This window comes from Lissotriton vulgaris, chromosome 1_2, assembly GCF_964263255.1.
Source record: "Lissotriton vulgaris chromosome 1_2, aLisVul1.2, whole genome shotgun sequence".
In the NCBI taxonomy this organism is placed as follows: domain Eukaryota; kingdom Metazoa; phylum Chordata; class Amphibia; order Caudata; family Salamandridae; genus Lissotriton; species Lissotriton vulgaris.
This window is the reverse complement of record NC_141686.1, coordinates 296806543-296827216: the sequence shown is the minus strand read 5'-3', so window position 1 is coordinate 296827216 and position 20674 is coordinate 296806543. Positions and strand designations below refer to the sequence as shown.

The following is a 20674-nucleotide window of genomic DNA, read 5'->3' as shown; positions in this document are numbered from 1 at the left end:
CACATGTGACATGCCCGCTTGGTATGATCATGCCAATGATGGATACACATGTGACATTGCCCGCTTGGTATGATCATGCCAATGATGGATGTACATGTGACATTGCCCGCTTGGCATGATCATGCCAATGATGGATGTACATGTGGCATTGCCCGGTTGGCATGATCATGCCCATGATGGATGCACACGCTCTGTCTCCGCCTGGCCCCGCCTCCGCTCTCCTCACTCTCCGTGTCTTTCTCTCCGCAGGGCGAGGATGTGAACTGGGTGATCTTCCTCATCCCCTACTGGGGAGAACAGATTGGGCAGAAGATCAAGAAGATCGCGGACTGGTAAGGCGCCCTCTGCACGCCCCTTTTTATGTGTCTTTCCCCCACAGAGCTGAGTTGTTGCAATAACCAGAGCCCAGGAGTGCCCTGCTTTCTTTACAGTGTGCCCGTGCCCGCCCCCCGCCCAATGAGCTCTCTTTCCTACTGTTCTTCTCTAGTTTGTGTTTGCTCATATTCTTCCCATCCTTTCATCTTTCTCCATGTCTGTCTCTTTCTCTCATCCGCTGTTGCGTTTCAATCTGCTTCTCTAATATTTTCCCCTTTGTGTTGCACACCCCGTCCAACCCTCAAAGTGTTGACAAAGAGTATTGTAGTGTTCTTCTTGCACATATGGTACAACACAAAGTGTGATATTTTCCAGTGTTTGTGCTCTTTCAAGTTTCCAAGATTGGTTCAGCTCTATTCTTTCCACTCTGGTGCACATTTAGACCTCTGCTCAACTGACAGCAAATACTGTGCGTGGACTGTGATTTCTGGAACGGTCTTACGACTGGAGAGCAAGCGAAGAAGGGTGGTTGAGGGTGCTTTGTTGTTGTCTTGCTTTTCACCACCATCCCTAAGTTGTGGGGCTGATGCTGTTAGTTGGTGTTTCATAAGAATAGCAATATTATCTTCCAAACCTGATGGGCTTCCTATTCCTGCCCTGAGTAAATAGGATTTAGCAGTATTTTGTTTACCAGGCATTTTTTTGGGGCTCAGTGGTACAGCACCATGTATTTTAACAAAACCACACCTCATACAGAGGTCTACCTCAAAAGAGGAATTCCTATGAAATTGTCAAAATTATCCTTTTGAGTCAATTGCACATTTTCGGTGCCCGGTAGGGTTGCAGTGTGCGAACACAGACTAGTTAGAATCCCGCAGGCTCGTTCTACGCCTTGAGATTAATTTTTCTTCCGTTAATAAACTCTTTCAGACTGTTAGTGGTGTCCAGAATGATTTTCGTTGACAAGCTGATCTAGCTTGTGTGTGTATGTAGCACGACCCTAACCCGCAAGCAATGGAGCAATGCGCACTACATAGGGGTTGGAAGACAATCTGTGAGAGAATGTACATCATATGGGGATCACACAAGCATAATTCACACATTCTTACTGGTCGAAAAATAGTTTCAGGTTCTCAAGTCAATTACGTTTTCTGTGCCATCCAAGAACCTGCTTCCAAAACCTGATGGCATAAAATATCTTTGTGGTGATAATAGACCACCGCTGATGCCCACATAGAAACGTAAATTAACTTGTTTCTCAGGTCATCCATTAGATGACTGAATAATGCACACAGTGTGAATGCAGAATAGCCTGATGCTGTTAAACTTTTTTTACAGGTAGGTTAACCATTCCATTCCACTGATCAACAAGCACTTACAATGCAACGGTCTCGCCTTTGCAAAAGTTAGAGCTATAGGCATTGTTAATGACAACATTTTTATTTATGTGTTGGTTTTGAAAACATATAAATAAATGGCATTGTCATTTACAATGCCAATAGCCTGGACCCCAGCCAGGAATTCCCTACATTCTGAGCCAGCCGTTGTCACACACGCCCCATTCCTCAGGACGGGCCCCTCAGGAAGGGTATACGGTGCTTTGCCATATGTACATTTCTCCAGGAGAGGGTAAGGCAATGATTACAGCGGGGAATTGTGCGGATTTATGGCAGTGTCCTGGTTGAGGGTTTGGTTTCCAGCCGGGTGCGCGTTTTTAATGCAGTTGGCAAACCTATTGTGCATTTTGTCAATGACACACATGGAGCGCACGAAGGGTGGTGCTGCACCGTGGGCCTGCTCCGTGCAGACGAATGCAATACTAAGAACTGTTGTTGTTGCAACAGTACAGCTGTCCCTAATGGTAAAGAACTCGTAAACGTATGTTTGTTACATTCTTCACAACAAGCACATTTTGCATCCTGAACTCTTTCTACAATCATCATGAGAACTAGTGTCATTATGCCTTGTCTGCCCGGTGTCCTGGATCCCAGAATTCTTGGTGGGCGATTGATAACTCGCAGTCATGTGTCCCTCCCACATTTGTCCCCACACGACCAGGGTAGCATGGGACGTCTACCCAGGGGAAGGATGGGGTGGTTAAGGGCTTCTTCTGGTGGCTATTCCTGCTTAGAGCAGTAGGGCCCAAGGCCAGATCCCAGCCTCGTTTCACCTCCTTGTCCCCTCAAAACCTCCTTTAAACCTCCCTTCCTTCCTGCTTCTCCTGTCTAGTAACCTGCATGCATCATTTCTAAAGAAAGATCAACACCCACTCCTTCAGGTCCTAATCTTCTAATCTTCACCTCTGTTATGCTAGCACTACTTCTAAGTAGACTAACAGGCCAACTATCTGACACCACACATACTTCAGCTTCGTTCTGTCCAATTTCTCTGCATAATACCCTTATCGTACCTGGAATTTGTGCATGTGATGATTCTTTGAGTTGCTCCTATGATTACTTTTCAAATCCAATACGAAGGCTGGTTGTAGATGGGTTGTGTCCAAAATACTGGACTAGCTCCCAGAAACACAAACTTTGGCTGGATGGGTTTACTGTATCTACTTCTATGGACTGCTCTCTGCCAATTGTGGGAGGACTCGGAGCCAGTGCCATGACAGATGCTCCTCAGGAGGCCACGGAAGAACGATACGGAGTAGTCCATAGGTATGAGTCCGGTGTGAAGCAACTAACTATAGAATACAGTTAAGGCAAGCCCGAGTCCTAAAGGTTGGGCCATTCACCTCTGAACACTATTATGCCACATGTGGAATGTGGTACAACGGGCACGATACAAAGTAACCAAATGCTAGCATATATCCATATACATGACCGGCTATGCGTAACATTTTATCCTACAAGTTGTAACCGCAGCTACAAGCTTGCTGTGAAAGGGTGGGCAGTATCTGTCATACACTTAAGATACCAAAGATCTAGTACAAAGGCCACACTGCAGTCACTTTCTACCCATTAATAACCTAGCATTTGAAATTAAAAGGAGTGAGGTATGGCATGTTAAATTCACACGTAGGCCACAGGCAAAGTACGGTAACAGAAGAAATCTGGTACTAACAAGCATCAAAGCACCACCCAACACAATTCCATGCACAGCACTCGGAGTGTGGTTCATACTATCCAAAATCTCGAGCTGGCACAACATTGAGAGGCTGAAGCACTGCACCATCATAAACGTGCCTTTGCTACTCACACAACACACAGGCAAGCAAAGAACAGTATTAGTACAGCAGTTTCCCTAAAGTTCAATTATATATTAGGACCTTAGGAATTCACAAAGCATGCATCTAATACACCATGGCAACTGTACTTAACCCCTTCGATGCTGATGACGAGCTCAGCTCGTCATCAGCCACGGGGGGCGTGTGCGGATGACAAGCTGAGCTCGTCATCTAACGCGGCTTTTAGAAAAAAGCAGCGTAGCGCGAAAATAACCGCCGCAGCGATGCGGTTACACTGATATAAAATTAAATAGTCCATCAAGACGCTTCCCCTATGATGCTCCTGTCGAACGGCTTAAAGAAGGGTTGTATGTTGGTGTCTCTTGTTTTTTTTTTCTCTCGCTATACTTCAGATTAACCATCTTACCTCGTGAAAATAGCAGGACTGCCACTAATATTAGGCAATCGGGAAGTTACTTTGTCATCTTTTCATTAGCATTAAAAGGCTTACAAAGTTTAACTATTAAAGCTGAACGAGTATATTGAGAACAGCCTAACAGTGAATCGTGGGGAGTCTACCTTAATAATGTTATAGTTTTATTTATCTTTCGTATTATTTTCATGTATCTGCTTTTATACAATAAATACCCAACAGTGAAAAAAACGTAAACCTGTTACAATTCCGCGTTCAGTCATTTTGTACGCACAAGTTGCTAGGGGGCGTATCTAGACAAATTTAACACGACTCCTATCGCGAGTTGCTTTCCAAATGGCACCTGCACCTATTTAGCCGCGACTAAGCTGATTTTAGAACAAGACTTTTAACTGAGCTGATTGTGGATGACGGTGTCGCCACTTATTACCCTACACAATATACACGGATAACTTGCTATGCTTATACCGTCCCTTCCATTGATAGGTTCGGCAGTTTGTGTGGGCCAACATCAGGTCTCATGTATTATCAGTACTTGAGTCCCAATGTCGCGTTTCACCATGTTTATGTTCTTGGAGTATTCTTTTAAGAACTGGGTGGAGTGGGGCGTGGATTCTTCGTTAAATTCCAGAACTGCTAACGTGTTCATCAGTAACTAGGTCAGTTATTTGGCCAACCATCCAGGTAAGCCCAATAAGCATGCAATATTTCTGTTCAGACAATTTCATACACATATATAGTTTCTGAAAAAGTTTGATTTCAGTCTCATGAGAAGATATCAACTTAACGCCCTGCATCTTCAATGCTGATCCAAACGAATCTGCATAGCCACTTTCTCCAATATCTTGCCCTCCGCCACCTCCAGAAACTCACCTTGCAGGGAAAGGGAAGAGTAGAGGCCACTTTCTCCATGGCCAGGTTACGGATGCTGGGGGTGAGCGGGCCTCTGCAGGTGGGACATCAGCTCAGCTTCTGGCGACACTGATTGCACACCAAGTGTCCAGCCCGACACTGCAGAATAGGCGGCAGCACATAATCGAAGCACACGGGGCACTCGAATAGGGCCGTCAGCTCAGCGGCCTGAGCCGGCAGGGCGGCGGGCCCAGCCGAGGAGGAACCGGCGGCGGAGGCCGAGACACCCTGTACCGGGGAGGATAAAATCCCCGCTACAGAGGGGGCCTCTCCGACCTCCGCCGCTGCCCGCCTTCCCCGAAACCAGGCCTCCTCCGGCTATGGAGGGGTGGCTCATGGCGGGCAGCAGACCGCACTCGGCTCTCAGCTTTAGACGGGAGTCGCCGCGTTCATTCTGCGCCGCCTGCCCTACGAAGCGGCATTGCGAACGACTGCCACAGCACCCGAAACGCTCGATACTTTCAGGGAGGTGGGAGCGCACCAGACACGCCCCAACGAAATTACCTTTTGCATGATGGTTCATGTAGTTCATTATTTCTCGCTCAGTGCAATTCAAAGTGTTCACAGCCAGTGCTGTATTATTAGTTTCAATTTGTATCCCTAGACACGTGTTTCATGATTTCTCAATCAGTCAGTAGGGAAAAAAAAGCAAAGTTCATAGGTTGCAGGGCATGCTGCCTTATCTCTCAGGACCAGTTCCACTCACAGCATGAAGGTGCAGGCTCCCGAGCCTGCACTTACATGGCGGTTGCAATACACGCATACAGATGAAGAGTGGGGGCTTGGGAACAGGAGAGCTCTACCATTGGACGAAAAAGTGACGGAGTCTCACTCTGTATAGGAACCTACGGATGGCACATAGGTGATGCGACCCTTGGTTGGAGGAAATGGATGTGGACCTCTGAAATAGATTCTGGTGTTGCGCGGCTGTTTATTGGATGATATGACTTTACCTGACAGTAAAAAAACGCAGTGACATCTTCAGTGATCGGGTAATCATCTGTACGCATAGGAAAGGTAGCATGTATAAACAACTCTGCCTCTTTCATTTGAAAGTGACATATTGTTGCAGATGTTTAAACAAGTGCTCTGCCCTCAGCCCCCTGTTTTTTAACATCTATCTTGCCCCACTGGCCGACGTTGTGGAGTCCTACGGAGTCAGGGTGGTCTCCTATGCTGACGATACTCAGCTGGTGTTCTCCTTCAGAGACCACTCGGACTCCGCGTTCTCCAACTTCCGCCAGTGCCTCAACAACATCAGTGTCTGGATGACTGATAACCACCTTAGACTCAATGCAGACAAGACAGAGGTGCTGTTTTTCAACCAGAAAAATCCCATCCCTTCCTCTTGGTGGTGGCCCACGGCACTTGATCCCGCTCCCTCTCCCGTTCACTCCGCTCGTAACCGGGGCTTTCAGTTTGACGACTCCCTCTCATGCAAAACTCAGGTCAATAAAGTGACCTCTGCCTGCTTCCTGAAGTTGCGCATGATCAAAAAGATACTCTCCTATCTCCCTCTGGATTCCCGCCGTACAGTTACCCATGCCCTCATCACGTCTCACCTGGACTACGCTAACAGCCTCTATGCTGGTGCCCCCCAATATCTGATAGACCGGCTTCAGATTGTCCAGAATGCGGCGGCCAGATTGATTGGCAATATTCCCTACCGTCAATCAGTCTCCGCCTATCGTAAGGAACTTCATTGGCTACCAGTGGCCAGCCGTATCCAGTTCAAGATCCTTACCCTTACCTACCGAGCCATCAACGACCTCGGACCCAACTACCTGAAAAAACGTGTCTCAATATCCCGTTCCATCAGATCCCTGAGATCCAATGACCTCCGCCTTCTGATCTCTCCCCGTTTTAGACTCTCTAGAATGGGTGGCAGAGGGTTCAGTGTCATCGCGGCAAAACTGTGGAACGCTCTGCCAATCGATCTTAGATTCTGTCCCTCCGAACCCATCTTCCGGGCCAAACTTAAAACTTGGCTCTTCTCTGGACTCTGATTTTACTTTGCTGTGTTCCCTCTATGCTCCTCTCTTCTCCCTTGGAGGTTCAGGTTCTAGCGCCGGGACACCCCCTCGGGGGTAGCTGTGCGCTCTACAAACTACATAAATAAATAAATAAATAAATAAATAAATAAATAAGTGCTAAGTCACTAAGCCCCGTCCTTTGCAGACTGGGGGGCGTGTTTTTCTTTTTCCCCTCTTCTCCATTGGCTGGAATGTAAACAACGGTTTGACTTGTTGTTTACCTTCCAGCCAATGGAGAGGAGGGTAGAACAAACATAAAAAAACACGCCCCCCCCCCTAATTTGAACAAGACGGGGCTTAGAGCGAGAGAATGACGTAACTGAGACCTCCTCTCCAATGGCTTGCCGCTGTTTAGGAGGCCAGCCTATGGAGAAGAGGGGCGGGGTTTACCCTCACTACTCAGTCATTAAATCTCACCAGTGAGACTGTGCATGTGCGCAGCCTACGCTAGCCGAGACCTAAAAAGCGTTTCATTGTCCCTCTCGCATCAGCAGTGATATTCCCGGCTCAATTCATATTGGAACACTAGAATGTTGAGAGCGCCATTGAAGACAATGGGGTAGCCCTTGGCTTATAATAGCTGGTATAAAGCCAGGGATCACACAAACCAATGTTTGTCTTTGTTTCTCCCTTTTTAATTTGCAAAGTTCTATCCCTAGTGGGTGGAATTTTCTAAGAGTCTTGTAGCCCACTGGAATGTTGAGACCTCCACTAAAGACAACAGAGTAGTTCCAGGCTTATAATGGCGGGTATAAAGAACGAGATCACACATTCCAATGGTTGTCTTTGTTGCTCCCTTTTTAATTTACAATATTCTACCCCTAGTGGGTGGAATGCTCTAATAGCCTTATAACCCTTCTGCCTCGGGCTATACCTGTTGTTAAAGGCCCTCTCCTTCGTTATCGGCCTGAGCCGCAACTCGGGTTCAGGACTTTTAACAACCGATGTATCCCTCGGCAGTGGGCTATAAGGTATATTAACACCTTCAGCGCGGCGCGAATTCTCGCGCTGTGCTGAAGGTTCTAATGAGCCAACGGGCTCATGACGGAACGGTTCCGTCATGAGCATCGAAGGGGTTAAAACAAGCACTCCATATTTGGATAGACCACAGGTTTTATTCCAAATAGTATGGCTTTAGTTTATCAGTCCTTTATCGGGGCTGGCTTTTATTATATATGCTGAACATGTCACAGAATATTTAGATGAAACATTTACTACCTAGTAAATGATTTCCCTGTGAGGATTACATTCTTCCTGTTCTCCCCTCTTCAGTGTCCCAAGAGGGCAGTCTCCTGATAGTTTTGCTTAAGCATAGTGACACATTGCACATAGGCTGTTGATGGCTGTCCTCGTTTTAATATTCTCGTCAGAATACAAATACCTGTAACTGACTGAAAGACAACATCCGTCCTGGGGCTTGCGGTGCCCTCCACACACACAACACTGACTTGTCTGCACCTGGTGTCCTATTGGAAGTGAGAGTAAACAGGACCACCGTGCACTGCATGTGTTGCTGTGGAGGACATGCTCTGTGCTCTCCTGCCACCTAGTGTTGGTGTCCGTGTAATGCAGCTTGTTTTTCTGCAAATGTTTTCTGTTATTTTCACTCAGGCATTGAATGACACATAATCACGCCTCGGAAATAGACAATCCCTCGTGACAGACTCACCTTGGATGTGTTTTCTTCCACTCTCTAGTTTGGAGATGTTTGTTAGCGCTCTGTGAAGAGAAACGAGTGTGGCTGATTTACCTGCCTTCTGAGGCTTTCAGTCATCTGAGGCTTTCAGTCAGTCATCTGATAGTCTGTGATGTGGGGTGGTCTGTGGAAAATAAGCTATTTCAGTTTTGTCCCTGGTGATTCGTTCGAAGTTTGCTGTTTCAGTCTGGTATAGGGACTGCACTTGGTGCCTGCTGAGGGTTCTTGACAATTCTAAGTCTTTGGCCTGTCACCGGTTCAGCTACAAAAATATTTTTTGGGCCAACCAAGAGATAGATTTCGGGCTTCTGTCGCTGCAGTGCCACATAAGGGGCTTATTGTATTACACTTGTATTGATATAGCATTTACAACCCCTAACAAGGCTTTGAAGCGCTTTTCGGCCCTGTAACATTTATGCTGTACTTACCTGTGACGCTGAACGTTGTTTTTTTCAGCTTAATGTCTGTTATGGATTCTCACGGATCATGGCATCAGGTTTTTGAGTGAAATTTGAACAGAACATAAAAAAAATGCAGCAGTTCAACTGAGAATGTGCAGATAGGGTTGGATCCAGACAGTGGTGTAGTTTGGCCAGTAAGATTGGGGGGAGGGGATTGCGAGTTTCAGATTTTCCAGCATTCAAGCTGACATATTATGTTAAACATTATATGACAAGCGGGCGCATGAAAGGACTAAAGGGGCAGTGGAAAGGGAGATGAATGCAGATTGGTAAGGGTACTAAGTGAGAGAAAACACATTATTTTGTAAAATAAACAACATTTTTGAAGACTTTCAAAGTTTAGAGGGAGAAAGTCTGTGTTTTTTTTGTGTAAAACTTCCTGGTGAATTTCCAAAGGCACGTCACCATACCCAACTGAAAGCATTTGTACCCAACTATTTAACATAAAATACATTTATTTGGGGGGTGTACTACCCCAAACAGCCCCCCCCCCATCTCGAAGATACACCCCTGGATCCAGAAGGAGTCTAGGATTCCTTTTTCCGTCGTAAATATCTGGCTTAAGACACTTCCATTTGACACCTCCGAAATGTTATACATGTTATCCAGGATTCTGGATCCAGCCACCAGATGACACAATATCACTCTCCCTTAAAACAGATCTCAAGGTCAAAACCATTGATTCATGTAAACGATTTTATTCTTGGTGACTCCCTGCTTTTGTATCTGATGGTGTGTTTTCCGCCCCCCCCCCCCCCCCCCTCCTATAGCTTTCACTGCCATACCTATCCTTATGCGGACCGGGAGGTGGACCGCCTGGAGACCCTGCAGGGCCTGCTGACCCAGATAGAGGACATGCGCTCAGTAAGTGCTCGGTGGGGCCAAGGGACTGGGTACGACGAGGATCTCAGACGACACCTGTGAGACGGACACTGAAAAGAAACATGACACAAGTGAAGAGTCACAAAGTGACGGGAGATCCTGATGGGGTCAAGAAGTGGCAGGAGATCGTTACAGTGCCACAAAGTGATGGGAGATCAGGATAGGCTCACTAAGTGACTGTAGATCCAGACTGGGTCACGAAGTTACTGGAGATCCAGATAGGCTCACGAAGTGACGAGAGATCAGGATAGGGTCACAAAGTGACGAGAGATCAGGATAGGGTCATAAAGTGACGGAGGAACAGGATAGGCTCACAAAGTGACGGAAGATCAGGATAGGGTCAAGAAGTGACGGAATATCAGGATAGGGTCAAGAAGTGACGGAATATCAGGATAGGGTCAAGAAGTGACGGAATATCAGGATAGGGTCAAGAAGTGACGGAAGATCAGGATAGGGTCAAGAAGTGACAGAAGATCAGGATAGGGTCAAGAAGTGACGGAAGATCAGGATAGGGTCAAGAAGTGACAGAAGATCAGGATAGGGTCAAGAAGTGACGGAAGATCAGGATAGGGTCACAAAGTGACGGAAAATCAGGATAGGGTCACAAAGTGACGGAAGATCAGGATAGGGTCACAAAGTGACGGAAGATCAGGATAGGGTCACAAAGTGACGAGAGATCAGGATAGGGTCACGAAGTGACTGGAGATCAGGATAGGCTCACGAAGTGAGGAGAGATCAGGATAGGATCACAAAGTGACGGAGGATCAGGATAGGCTCACAAAGTGACGGAAGATCAGGTTAGGGTCACAAAGTGATGGAAAATCAGGATAGGGTCACAAAGTGACAGAAGATCAGGATAGGGTCACGAAGTGACGGAAGATCAGGATAGGGTCACAAAGTGACGGAAGATCAGGATAGGGTCACAAAGTGACGGAAGATCAGGATAGGGTCACGAAGTGACGGAAGATCAGGATAGGGTCAAGAAGTGGCGGAAGATCAGGATAGGGTCAAGAAGTGACGGAAGATCAGGATAGGGTCAAGAAGTGACGGAAGATCAGGATAGGGTCAAGAAGTGACGGAAGATCAGGATAGGGTCACGAAGTGACGAGAGATCAGGATAGGGTCACGAAGTGAGGAGAGATCAGGATAGGATCACAAAGTGACGAGAGATCAGGGTAGGGTCAAGAAGTGACGGAAGATCAGGATAGGGTCAAGAAGTGATGGAAGATCAGGATATGGTCAAGAAGTGACAGAAGATCAGGATAGGGTCAAGAAGTGGCGGAAGATCAGGATAGGGTCAAGAAGTGATGAGAGATCATCATAGGGTCACAAAGTGACAGGAGATCGGATAAGGTCAAAAAGTGATGGGAGCTAGGACAGTGACGAAGGGACAGGAGGCCAGGATGGAGTGGAATCCGAGAATGTAAAAAAAGGCTGTTTACCACACTCCTGAACCTGATGCCTCTCCTCTTCACCCACAGGTCCTAGCTGAGTCGGATCAGTTCCTGCTGCAGGTGCTCCAGAAAGTGGTGGACCGGCTGCACGGCTGGCGAGTGCAAGTGCGCAAGATGAAGGCAATCTACCTGGTGCTTAACCAGTGCAGCGTGGATGTGACTAATAAGTGCCTGATTGCAGAGGTCTGGTGCCCCACGGCTGACCTGCCCCGCGTGCGGCAGGCACTCATCCAAGGATCGGTAAGGGGACTGGGAGTCACGGATCCTCCATCAGGGGCCAATGCACGCGGTCAATCTTTCTAGTGATGGGGAGTTGGTTTCGTGATCGAGCTGGCATCGGGTCAAGGCACAGTGGACGTTGATGTTGGGTTTACGAAATCCGCTTTCGTATTGGGTAGTTAGATCAAGCTGGTGTTCCCCCTCTGACAGTGCTTCATCATCCAGTGACATCTGATAAAAATGAGTTGTGTGTCTAGTGGTGAATACCCTCCACTGGATTTCTTCAGCATATTGTTAGAAACAATGGATAGTGCATCTGTTGATTAATGCAGGTGAATGTACCTGTGGAACCTTGGGCCAGATGTACATACATTAGGAATAGCAATTTCCAAATTGCGAGTGTGCCTGAATCATAATTAGGAAATCTGTATTCCTAATGTATGAAGCTCATTGAGTTTCAATTAGGGATTCTTTGTGGTTCGCAAATTGACCGACCTCATGAATGTTAATGAGGTAGGCCGTAGTTTGCGACCCATTAGGAATCACAGCTATCACAGGTATGGCGGCCTTTCAAGGTCAGCAGACCACCACATCTGTGATTCCTTTTTAATAAAGCGATCTTTTATTTTTTAAATACAGCCTGTTTTCCGTGAATGGAAAATAGAATGCGCTGAAAAAGAAAAAAAATGAAACTGAAGTTTCATTTTTTAGGAGTAGGCAGTGGTCCGTGGGACTACTGCCTGCTCTTGGGTTGCCACCAGTTTTAAACTGGTGGAAAAGTATTATTGTTTTGAGAACGTAATTTGATTGCAAAACAATAATACGAACCATACCGATTTGACATTTGGAACTCCCGAGACACGCCTCTTCAAAATACCAAATCACAGTTGCAAAATGTGATTTGGTAACAAGTTACTGAATCACATTTTGTACATTTGGAAAAAATATTTTTCTGGTTGCAAACGGCTATTTCTGCAAATCGAGCAGTTTGCGACCAGAAAATGCTTTGTACATCTGTCCTCTAGTTTGAAGAATTGAAATCTAAAGGAACAAAAAACTTAGACAGTTACATTTTTAAATTGTTTTCGAATTCTAAGAAGATGTTATGCACACCTATATATGACATATTGGGCTGTTGGTCTGAGAAAAAGACACTGGAACAGTCGCAAACACAAGCATAATGCACTTTTTGAATGGTGACATTATTTTTGCTCGTACTGTAGTTATAATGATAGTAACCAGGGTTAGAATGTTAACAATTTATTGGTGAATTGTAGGCCCAGACATTGGCTGTGCGTGTACCCAAAGTGTAATGAAAGGGTATATTTGTGAATGAAAGGAACATCTTCTTAAAATGGTGCTGTATTTTGTTTGACATCTGGAGTCCTGTGATCCGGCATAACAATCTTTTCTCTTGTTTTTCCAAAGAGCGGAGCCGGTGTTGAGTCTTTTGTGAACAGTATCCCGTGCAACGAGAAGCCGCCCACCCTCACCCGGACCAACCGCTTCACCAGTGGCTTCCAGGCTATTGTAGATGCCTATGGGGTGGGCACCTACCAGGAAGTAAACCCAAGTATGTTTATTTTCCACAGTGTCTTTCACCTATTTCAGTCTTTTACATTCTCTACATACCGGGTCTGGTGGCTTGGTGGGCTAATGCGTCCACTGCAGGGGTCTGTGTTTGACCTCGTGGTCACAGGTTCAAATCATGGCAGGTCCACTCAACCTTTCATCCTTCTCAAGTTGATCAAATGAGATGAGTACCATTGAATTTGGTAACAATAAACATATGTTATTCAGTGCCAAGATGCCTATAGGTGAACATGCGCTTTACAAATACACGTTATGTTACTGCACTCTCTTACTAAAGTCTCCCAGGCTCATTCTCATACGAGTATCAATCAATATCTTCATCACTTTCCTCTTAGCTCCGTACACCATCATCACCTTCCCGTTCCTCTTCGCTGTGATGTTTGGCGATGTCGGCCACGGTCTGCTCATGGCCCTCTTTGCCATCTGGATGATTGTTGAGGAGAACAGTAAAAAAATGAAGAAATCTGACAATGAGGTGAGATATTGTAAGTTCTCCAAACATCCCCACGTCTCTGGAGAGACTTGCGCACCATAGAGCGTAAAGGTGCAAGCTCATTGCAGCCCTTGCCCCAGGGGCCTAAGAAATCCAGAATTGACTAGTGTAGTGAAAAAATCAAGAATAATCAGCAGTGACTTAGCTTCCTGGGGGTGTTTGGAGTGTTGCACCCCCCCTAATAAATGTATTTTTTTGGTAAATAGTTGGGTACTGGTGCTTGCAGTCGGGTATGGTGAGGTATCTGCCAGATTTCACAAGGAATGTTTACATAAAAGAGACAAAAACGCACACACACACACACTCCCTGTTTTCAAAGTCTTATAAAATGTTGGTTATTATTGTGTTTTCTGTCACCTAGAACCCCCACCAATCTGTATTTTTCTCCCTTTCCACTGCCCCTAAAGCCCCTCTCATGCACCATGCTTGTTTATATGTAATTCAACATTCTATCAAGAATGAATGTTGGAAAATCTGATGCTCCCCAACCCCATCTTAGTGATCAAGCTTCCCCCTGATAATCGGCGGAGACATTCTGAGATGCGTTTGTAGCCCACTTTCGTTGCTAATGGCAGTTGTTCTAGTGAAAGGACAGATCTATCCTCAGGGTGGATGCTGCAGCGTTCCCGTATTTGTTGGGGTCACTTCTCTGCGTTGGGCAGACCCTTTCTTTAAAATTACATGCCGAGAATGAGCTCAGCCCTGCGCAAACCCATCTCTCTCTTTGTCAGATTTTTCAGTCACTCTTCCTGGGCCTGATTTGAATGTCATTGGATGGGGTGTTTCGGGGGTTGGCTGACCTGCCCTAGCTTCATCCCTCTTGTTGTTTGAAGTTGGGGTAGGATTGCATGACCAGGGTAGCTTGCAACCTTGGAGAGACAGTGGGTTGAATCCTGAAGATTATTTGGATGCCATGGGTGGACGCTCGGTTGTATAGTAGTGTTTGTTTCTTTTACTGCCTAGGTTTGGTCTCCAGTTATGTCTGTGATTTGCTTGAGGCCTTGGACTGTGGTGGTCTGAGCTTTGCGGTTCAGGTGGCTGAATGATCTCAACATATGTGTGTCTGAAAGATAAGCTTGTAGGATGGCTAGGACCATTCCTCTGGTTGGTTTGGGGTTTGTCTGCGTGCCCGCACACGTCTTAATTCAGGTTGGCTGCATGAGTAGGGTGGATTCATGCTCTAGACAGCCCTTTTCTATGGCTGGGATGGACTCTTCTGATTCTGTTGCTCACTTCTTGCTTTTTCCAGATGTGGAACACCATGTTCGGTGGTCGTTACCTGATCCTGCTGATGGGCCTGTTCTCCATCTACACCGGTTTCATATACAATGAGTGTTTCAGTAAAGCCGTCACCATCTTCCCTTCGAGCTGGAATGTGTCTGCAATGGTCGAAGCCAAGCACTGGACGTGAGTCTCTTGCAGTCTACATGTCTGTCTCATTCTGCACGTCTGTAGGCGGTCTCTACCCATTCCTCTCCTTTGTGTCTCTCTGTTTCATTGGGTTCTTCAGTATCCCCCCTCCTTCTTGAATTGTGTCCATGTGCCCCTCTCTTATCTCATGCCCTTTTCATGTTTCATTCTGACGCCTCCGCCTCCTGTGTCTCTTTATACTGGCGCTCTCTCTTTCGTGATCCTTTTGTCCATGTCTCATATATTTCACACTTGCACCTCTCTGTGCCTCACTCTTTCTGTTTTTCATCTGTGTCAGTGTGCATTGTCTGACTCTCCCTGTGTCCTTGTTAGTTTTTTTCTTCACAAAACATTCCTTTCAAACTTTGTCTTGTTACAGATGATTTTGCATCTTCTAGAATTAAGCCCACATGCAGCTCTGAGCTCTAAAGTCATTATTACAAATATTGTATCAGTATATCCAAATGAGAGCGGGAAAATAAATAAAGGTGTCTGGTATCTCCAGCTTCGAGTTCTCCAGCGATAGCATGGGTGTAAAATCCCATGGTGAGCACTGATTGGCATATTTGCCATCCAAGACGGCGTTGTCCTGCAGCCTCAGGCTCTCAATGGCAGCATCTGACCTTGGACCCCAGTGCGGACAACAGAATCCGCGCCGCAGTAAACAAACCCCCAGGCCATTCAGCTTTCTCAGCATGCTCCTCGTGCCTGGAAGATGCAGGCAGGGCTCTCTTCCTGGGCGGCAAGACCCTCTCCTCCGCAGGCAGGCAGACTTCACACGAGAGAACAACAGGCTTGCCTCGCCTTCCTTGACAGTCACAAAAGGTCTGGTCATACTACTGATTCACAAAACACAGAACACTGCCTCGACCGCCCTGGTATCGACCCTGGGGGTGTCCATCATGAAGGCACGTGTGGTTCGTCCCTCCAGGTCACAGAACCAGGTTCTGGCCCTTGCATTTCCTGGGGCAGGCCTATGTCTCTCTGAACATTCTAGATTGGCATGATGCCAGGGCCAAACAAATTCAGAATGCCAGTTTTGCATTCAGTCGGGCACTCAGGACAGTGGTACGTGCCTGTTTACTTTACAGGAGACATTCCAATTCAAACAGAAGACAGACATTAACTCCCTGATGCTTTAAGATGCTGCCCAGAAGTTGCCTATATTCCAACTCCACCCATCCCCCACCCCTCATGCCACCCATGCCCCAATACCAACTGGCCACTGGGCCCCTGTACCTCATTGGACAGCCTTTGGTCGAGGTTTGCAGCTACTGAGCTCCCCTCACATCCTTAGGCCACACAAAGTGTGGAGTGCTGGAGTTGTCCCTGTGGTTGCTCCCTGTGCCCAGTGCCCCTCCCTGCAGGACCCACTCTGCATGGACTGGGAGAAGCAGGGTGTTGCATCCATTCACCGTGAACACCCGGCCCTCATGGAACTTGTAATAAAAATGTAATCAATTAACAAACGCAATTGCAAATATATTTCTGTTTTCGTTTCATTGTCTCACAAAATACTGAACTGATTTAATCAAAAACTGTCACAACATCTAAGTTGGACCAAGCTCTACCTTCAGGCCACGTTTGGTGTAAATCCATCTAGTGGGTTTTGTTCTTTATGTGAAACATTCCTTTGGGAATGTATAAGGGGAAAGCACCCTCTGGCCCTGGTGTAGAGACCCTCCCTTGACCAATGCGCACAAAACTTTAAAGGATCAAACACACCTGTGTGAATACTGTTTTTTGGGAAATTTCATATGGATTTGTGAAAAGGGTGCCAGGTTACTGGCTGATCCAAAACCCCTCCGTCTATGGACAGGGCATCTCTGCCATCACCACAGGGGCAACACGCTCACTCGGGAACAAATGAAGACAAGCGGAAGGGATGCGGTCTGATGTCTGAGCTGCTGTCTTTGGGGGACAGAGACTTGAGTACCTACCCCAGTTTCAGCCGTTGCCCAGATATTTTGTGGTTCTAGACCAATTACGTACTCTCCCATTCCCAACTATAAAATAGTTTAATAAAAAATGTGCAGAATTCCACGTGATGTACACAATCTGAAACAGTCGCCCGACCCTTATCGATGAACATGGCCACAGTTGTGACCAAGCGCAGTGTTCACTGTTTAAGCCAACGCATAGTCATATATGCAAACTTGAAGCCTTGCAGAGTTATTTGTTTTTTATTTTTTTATTTGAAAAATTTTATATAGCGCTGGCTAGACCTGGAGGTATCGGAGCGCTTTACATGAGCATCAGATCATAGTTATAGGTTACATCGTTACAAAGGTTACACCGTTATTAGAGCATGGCAACATAGTTACTTGATAAAAATAAGCACTAATACGAAAGAGGAAAAGCAAGCAAGGGGAAAGATTCAGGGGAGGGGGGGTAGGAGCTGGGGAAGTAGACGGGTAATGAAGGCGGGAAAGAGGAGGGGAGGGTGAAGGACACCGCATGGAAAGAGGAGGGGAAGGGCGACAGGGACATAAACCGGTAGACGAGTCAAAGCAACGTCCAAAGTCCAGTAAGCTGTGATCTCCGGGGAAGTGGTATCACTTCCCTATCTCTGTTGCAGGAGGCTCCCTTTACGCAGTGGACTCTCTCAGAGGGGTCTCTGAGACTCCAAGGCCTACATACTGGATCCTTCCCCAAAAAGGGGAGAGGGAGTGCTTTGGCAAGGGGTGCCATACCATACCTCAGCTGTGAGTGGCTCCCTTGGCGCAGTGGACTCTCTCAGCGGGTACGCTGAGACTCCAGAGTATAAATATTGGATCTTTCCCCAACAAGGGGAGAAGGAGTGCTTAGTCAAAGGGCACAAAGGACAGGGGGTAGGCAGACTAGCAGGCAAGGTGAGAGATTCAGGGGAGAGTGGATAGGAGCTAGAAGCTAGGGAGGAAGACAAAGGGAGAAAGAGTACCAAATGGGAACAAATTTAATTAATGAGTTATTATAAAGCGCTGGCTAGTCCCGATGGAATCAGAGCGCTTTACATAAGGGACAAGAATGTTGCAAATTACATCAGTTCAAAGTTACATAAGTATCAAGAAAAGCATCTAAGGAACATAGGGGACAAGGTGAATGGAGCAGTAAGGGGATAGGGTAAAGGGGTAAGAGGAAGACAGGACGTAGAGACGAGGGAAAAATAGTTACAAAAGATACCAGAAAAAACTTTTTAGGAGCATAGAAGAAAAGGAAAATGGGGTGAGGAATGGAAAGGGTGTGAGGGCAAAAGGGGTAGAGTATAGATACAGCGGAGAGACAAAGGGAACGTTTGCCCCAGGTCCGGCTGGGTAGTTGACGGCCCAGGGGGAATCCTCGGTCCATCTCTTCTTCAGCTATCGGGTAGCTCCACCGGGCATTGGTCAAATGGCTAGGTCTCAACAGAAAAACATTCAAGGGGAAGACGGCGAGAAGAAGGGGGCGTAGAGGGGTAAGGGGGTGGAGTGAAAGGGTAGGAGGGGAAAACGACAGGGAGACAAAGGAAAGTTTGCCCAAAATCCGGCTGGGTAGGTGACGGCCGAGGGAGAATGCAGAGTACCTGAAGACTCCCTAACTGGGAACAGACGGTCTCAAATCTCAGACATTGTCCAAGATGCAGAACCTTGCAGCCTCTCAGATTATTGTGGCAAACACTGATGCTCCTCATGACGTCATTTGGAGTGATCATGTGTAATGGAGGTTATTAATCAGTTCGTAGTACTGCTGCTGAATGGGTTGCATCGTCACAAACTTTGAAAGACACAGGATCAGCTGTAATGCCTCTGTTGGCATTCATTTTTCTTTTTTTAAATAATCATCTTTATTATTTTTGATTTGGAGTAGAAGACCCTAATGGTGTCAGATTTGCTGCCAGTGAGCTTACGTTGGCTGACACACAGCAGATGGCATTAATGGTGCCCAGGCTTCACTGGATGATGATGCTGACGGAAGCAGATGACGTTTGATTAGTAACGTAGTTTGATGGGCTGTGGATTATGTCTGAAGGGCAGCGAGTAATGTCTGATGGGCATCAGGGGACGTTTGATGGGCAGCGGTTAACTTTTCATGAACAGGAGACCATGTCTGATGGGCAGCGGGTGATGTCTGATGACCAGGGGTGATGTTTGAAGGGTGGCTGGGGATGTCTGAAGGGCACTGGGTGACTTCTGAACAGTGGGTGACTTCTGTACAGTGGGCGATGTCTGAATGGCAGCGGGTGACCTCTGATGGGCAGCGGGTGACCTCTGATGGGCAGCGGGTGACACTGAAGAGCGGTGGGTGATGACTGATGGGTAATGTGTGACACTGAAGGGCGGTGAGTGGCGTCTGATGGGTAGTGAGTGACACTGAAGGGCGGTGGGTCACGCCTCGTGGGCTGCAGGTGACATTTTATGGGCAGCGGGTGATGCCTGAAGGGGGGTGGGTGATGTCTCTTGGGCAACGGGTGACGTCTGAAGGGCAGTGGGTGATGTCTCATGAGCGGCGAGGAATGTCTGAATGGTAGTGGGTTAGGTTCTCTGATGTGCTGGTGCACCAGTTGTCATCCTACCGTGCAGCCGATGACTGTGCCTTACGTGCAGCAGATGGGAGTACTTGCAGCTGACGTGGCAATCTCTAATCACTGTTGTTTTACTTGCAGTTTAGCAGACCTGGCAGAAAAACCTCCACCTCCTCTGGACCCCAACATCACCGGTGTCTTCACAGGCCCCTATCCCTTCGGAATTGATCCGGTGAGTCCAGGCGCAAACGTACATAGAGTTAACTATGGTTCCCATGAAAGAAGGGTCTCACTTGGAGTCAAGGGACCTGCTGTGGCTTTCACACCTTCATAAGGATACGGCTGCGTCAATTCCTTCTACAGCAGAGCTGGTTGACCAGACATTTTGGCGGGAACGGATGGACTGACGCCTATCGGGGAATAGCCCGCAAGAGAGAATGCAATAGAGCCATTTGAATAGTTTAGAAAAAGCCACTTTAGTAGGTTGTTTAGGAAGACAGCAGAGAAGAAGGTTGAAGTCTGAGAGAAACATTTATTTGATTTGAGAAGAGAAAAGATTCAGTGAGAGAGAAACATCTGAATACCTTTAGGGCATTCATGGAGACGAGGAACCGGTAATGTATCCAGGTCCTTTCATGACCGAAGTGGGTGTAAACTGAAGATCTGAGATGTGGGAGAGGACATTAAATACCAGATCCACAGCCACAGTGCAAGAGCAAGGGCTGACATTATAGTTCAGTACCTCAAGGGAAAAGGCATTGAAAACAAGTAACTAAGGAAGAGGGATTTTAACATTTCATGGTTGTAATTCCAATACTTCAGATGATGATCAAGCTAGAATTTGTAAAGCGCACACTGTTACACCAAAAAGAATTCCCTGGTGCTTGATGACTGAGGGCGGCTGACCTATGACTCAGAAGTGCAGACGTAGATGGATTTAGTATTGTTTGTGAAATCTCAGGAGTTTGTTTTCCCTTTTAAGGTGAAGCGGGATGACATTTTTTAAACTAGGAGCTAAAACACGAAGACACTTTCCCCTTTCCGCATCCACTTATTCCAGGAACTATTAACAAGCATTTACAATGCAATGGTTTTGCCTTTGTTAAAGTTAGAGCTATTGG

General features: G+C 46.7%; 1 protein-coding gene across 2 annotated transcripts in view; it reads left to right on the top strand.

Moving 5' to 3' along the window:
- Positions 1-20674, top strand: part of TCIRG1 (T cell immune regulator 1, ATPase H+ transporting V0 subunit a3) — a 151071-nt gene that overhangs the window by 44727 nt on the left and 85670 nt on the right. For both annotated transcript variants that reach the window (XM_086953278.1, XM_086953279.1), the window contains exons 7-13: positions 250-332; positions 9793-9886; positions 11386-11598; positions 13006-13150; positions 13506-13645; positions 14913-15070; positions 19695-19785. In XM_086953278.1, the coding sequence (XP_086809404.1) occupies positions 250-332; positions 9793-9886; positions 11386-11598; positions 13006-13150; positions 13506-13645; positions 14913-15070; positions 19695-19785 (924 nt within the window). The remainder of the gene's footprint in view (positions 1-249; positions 333-9792; positions 9887-11385; positions 11599-13005; positions 13151-13505; positions 13646-14912; positions 15071-19694; positions 19786-20674) is intronic.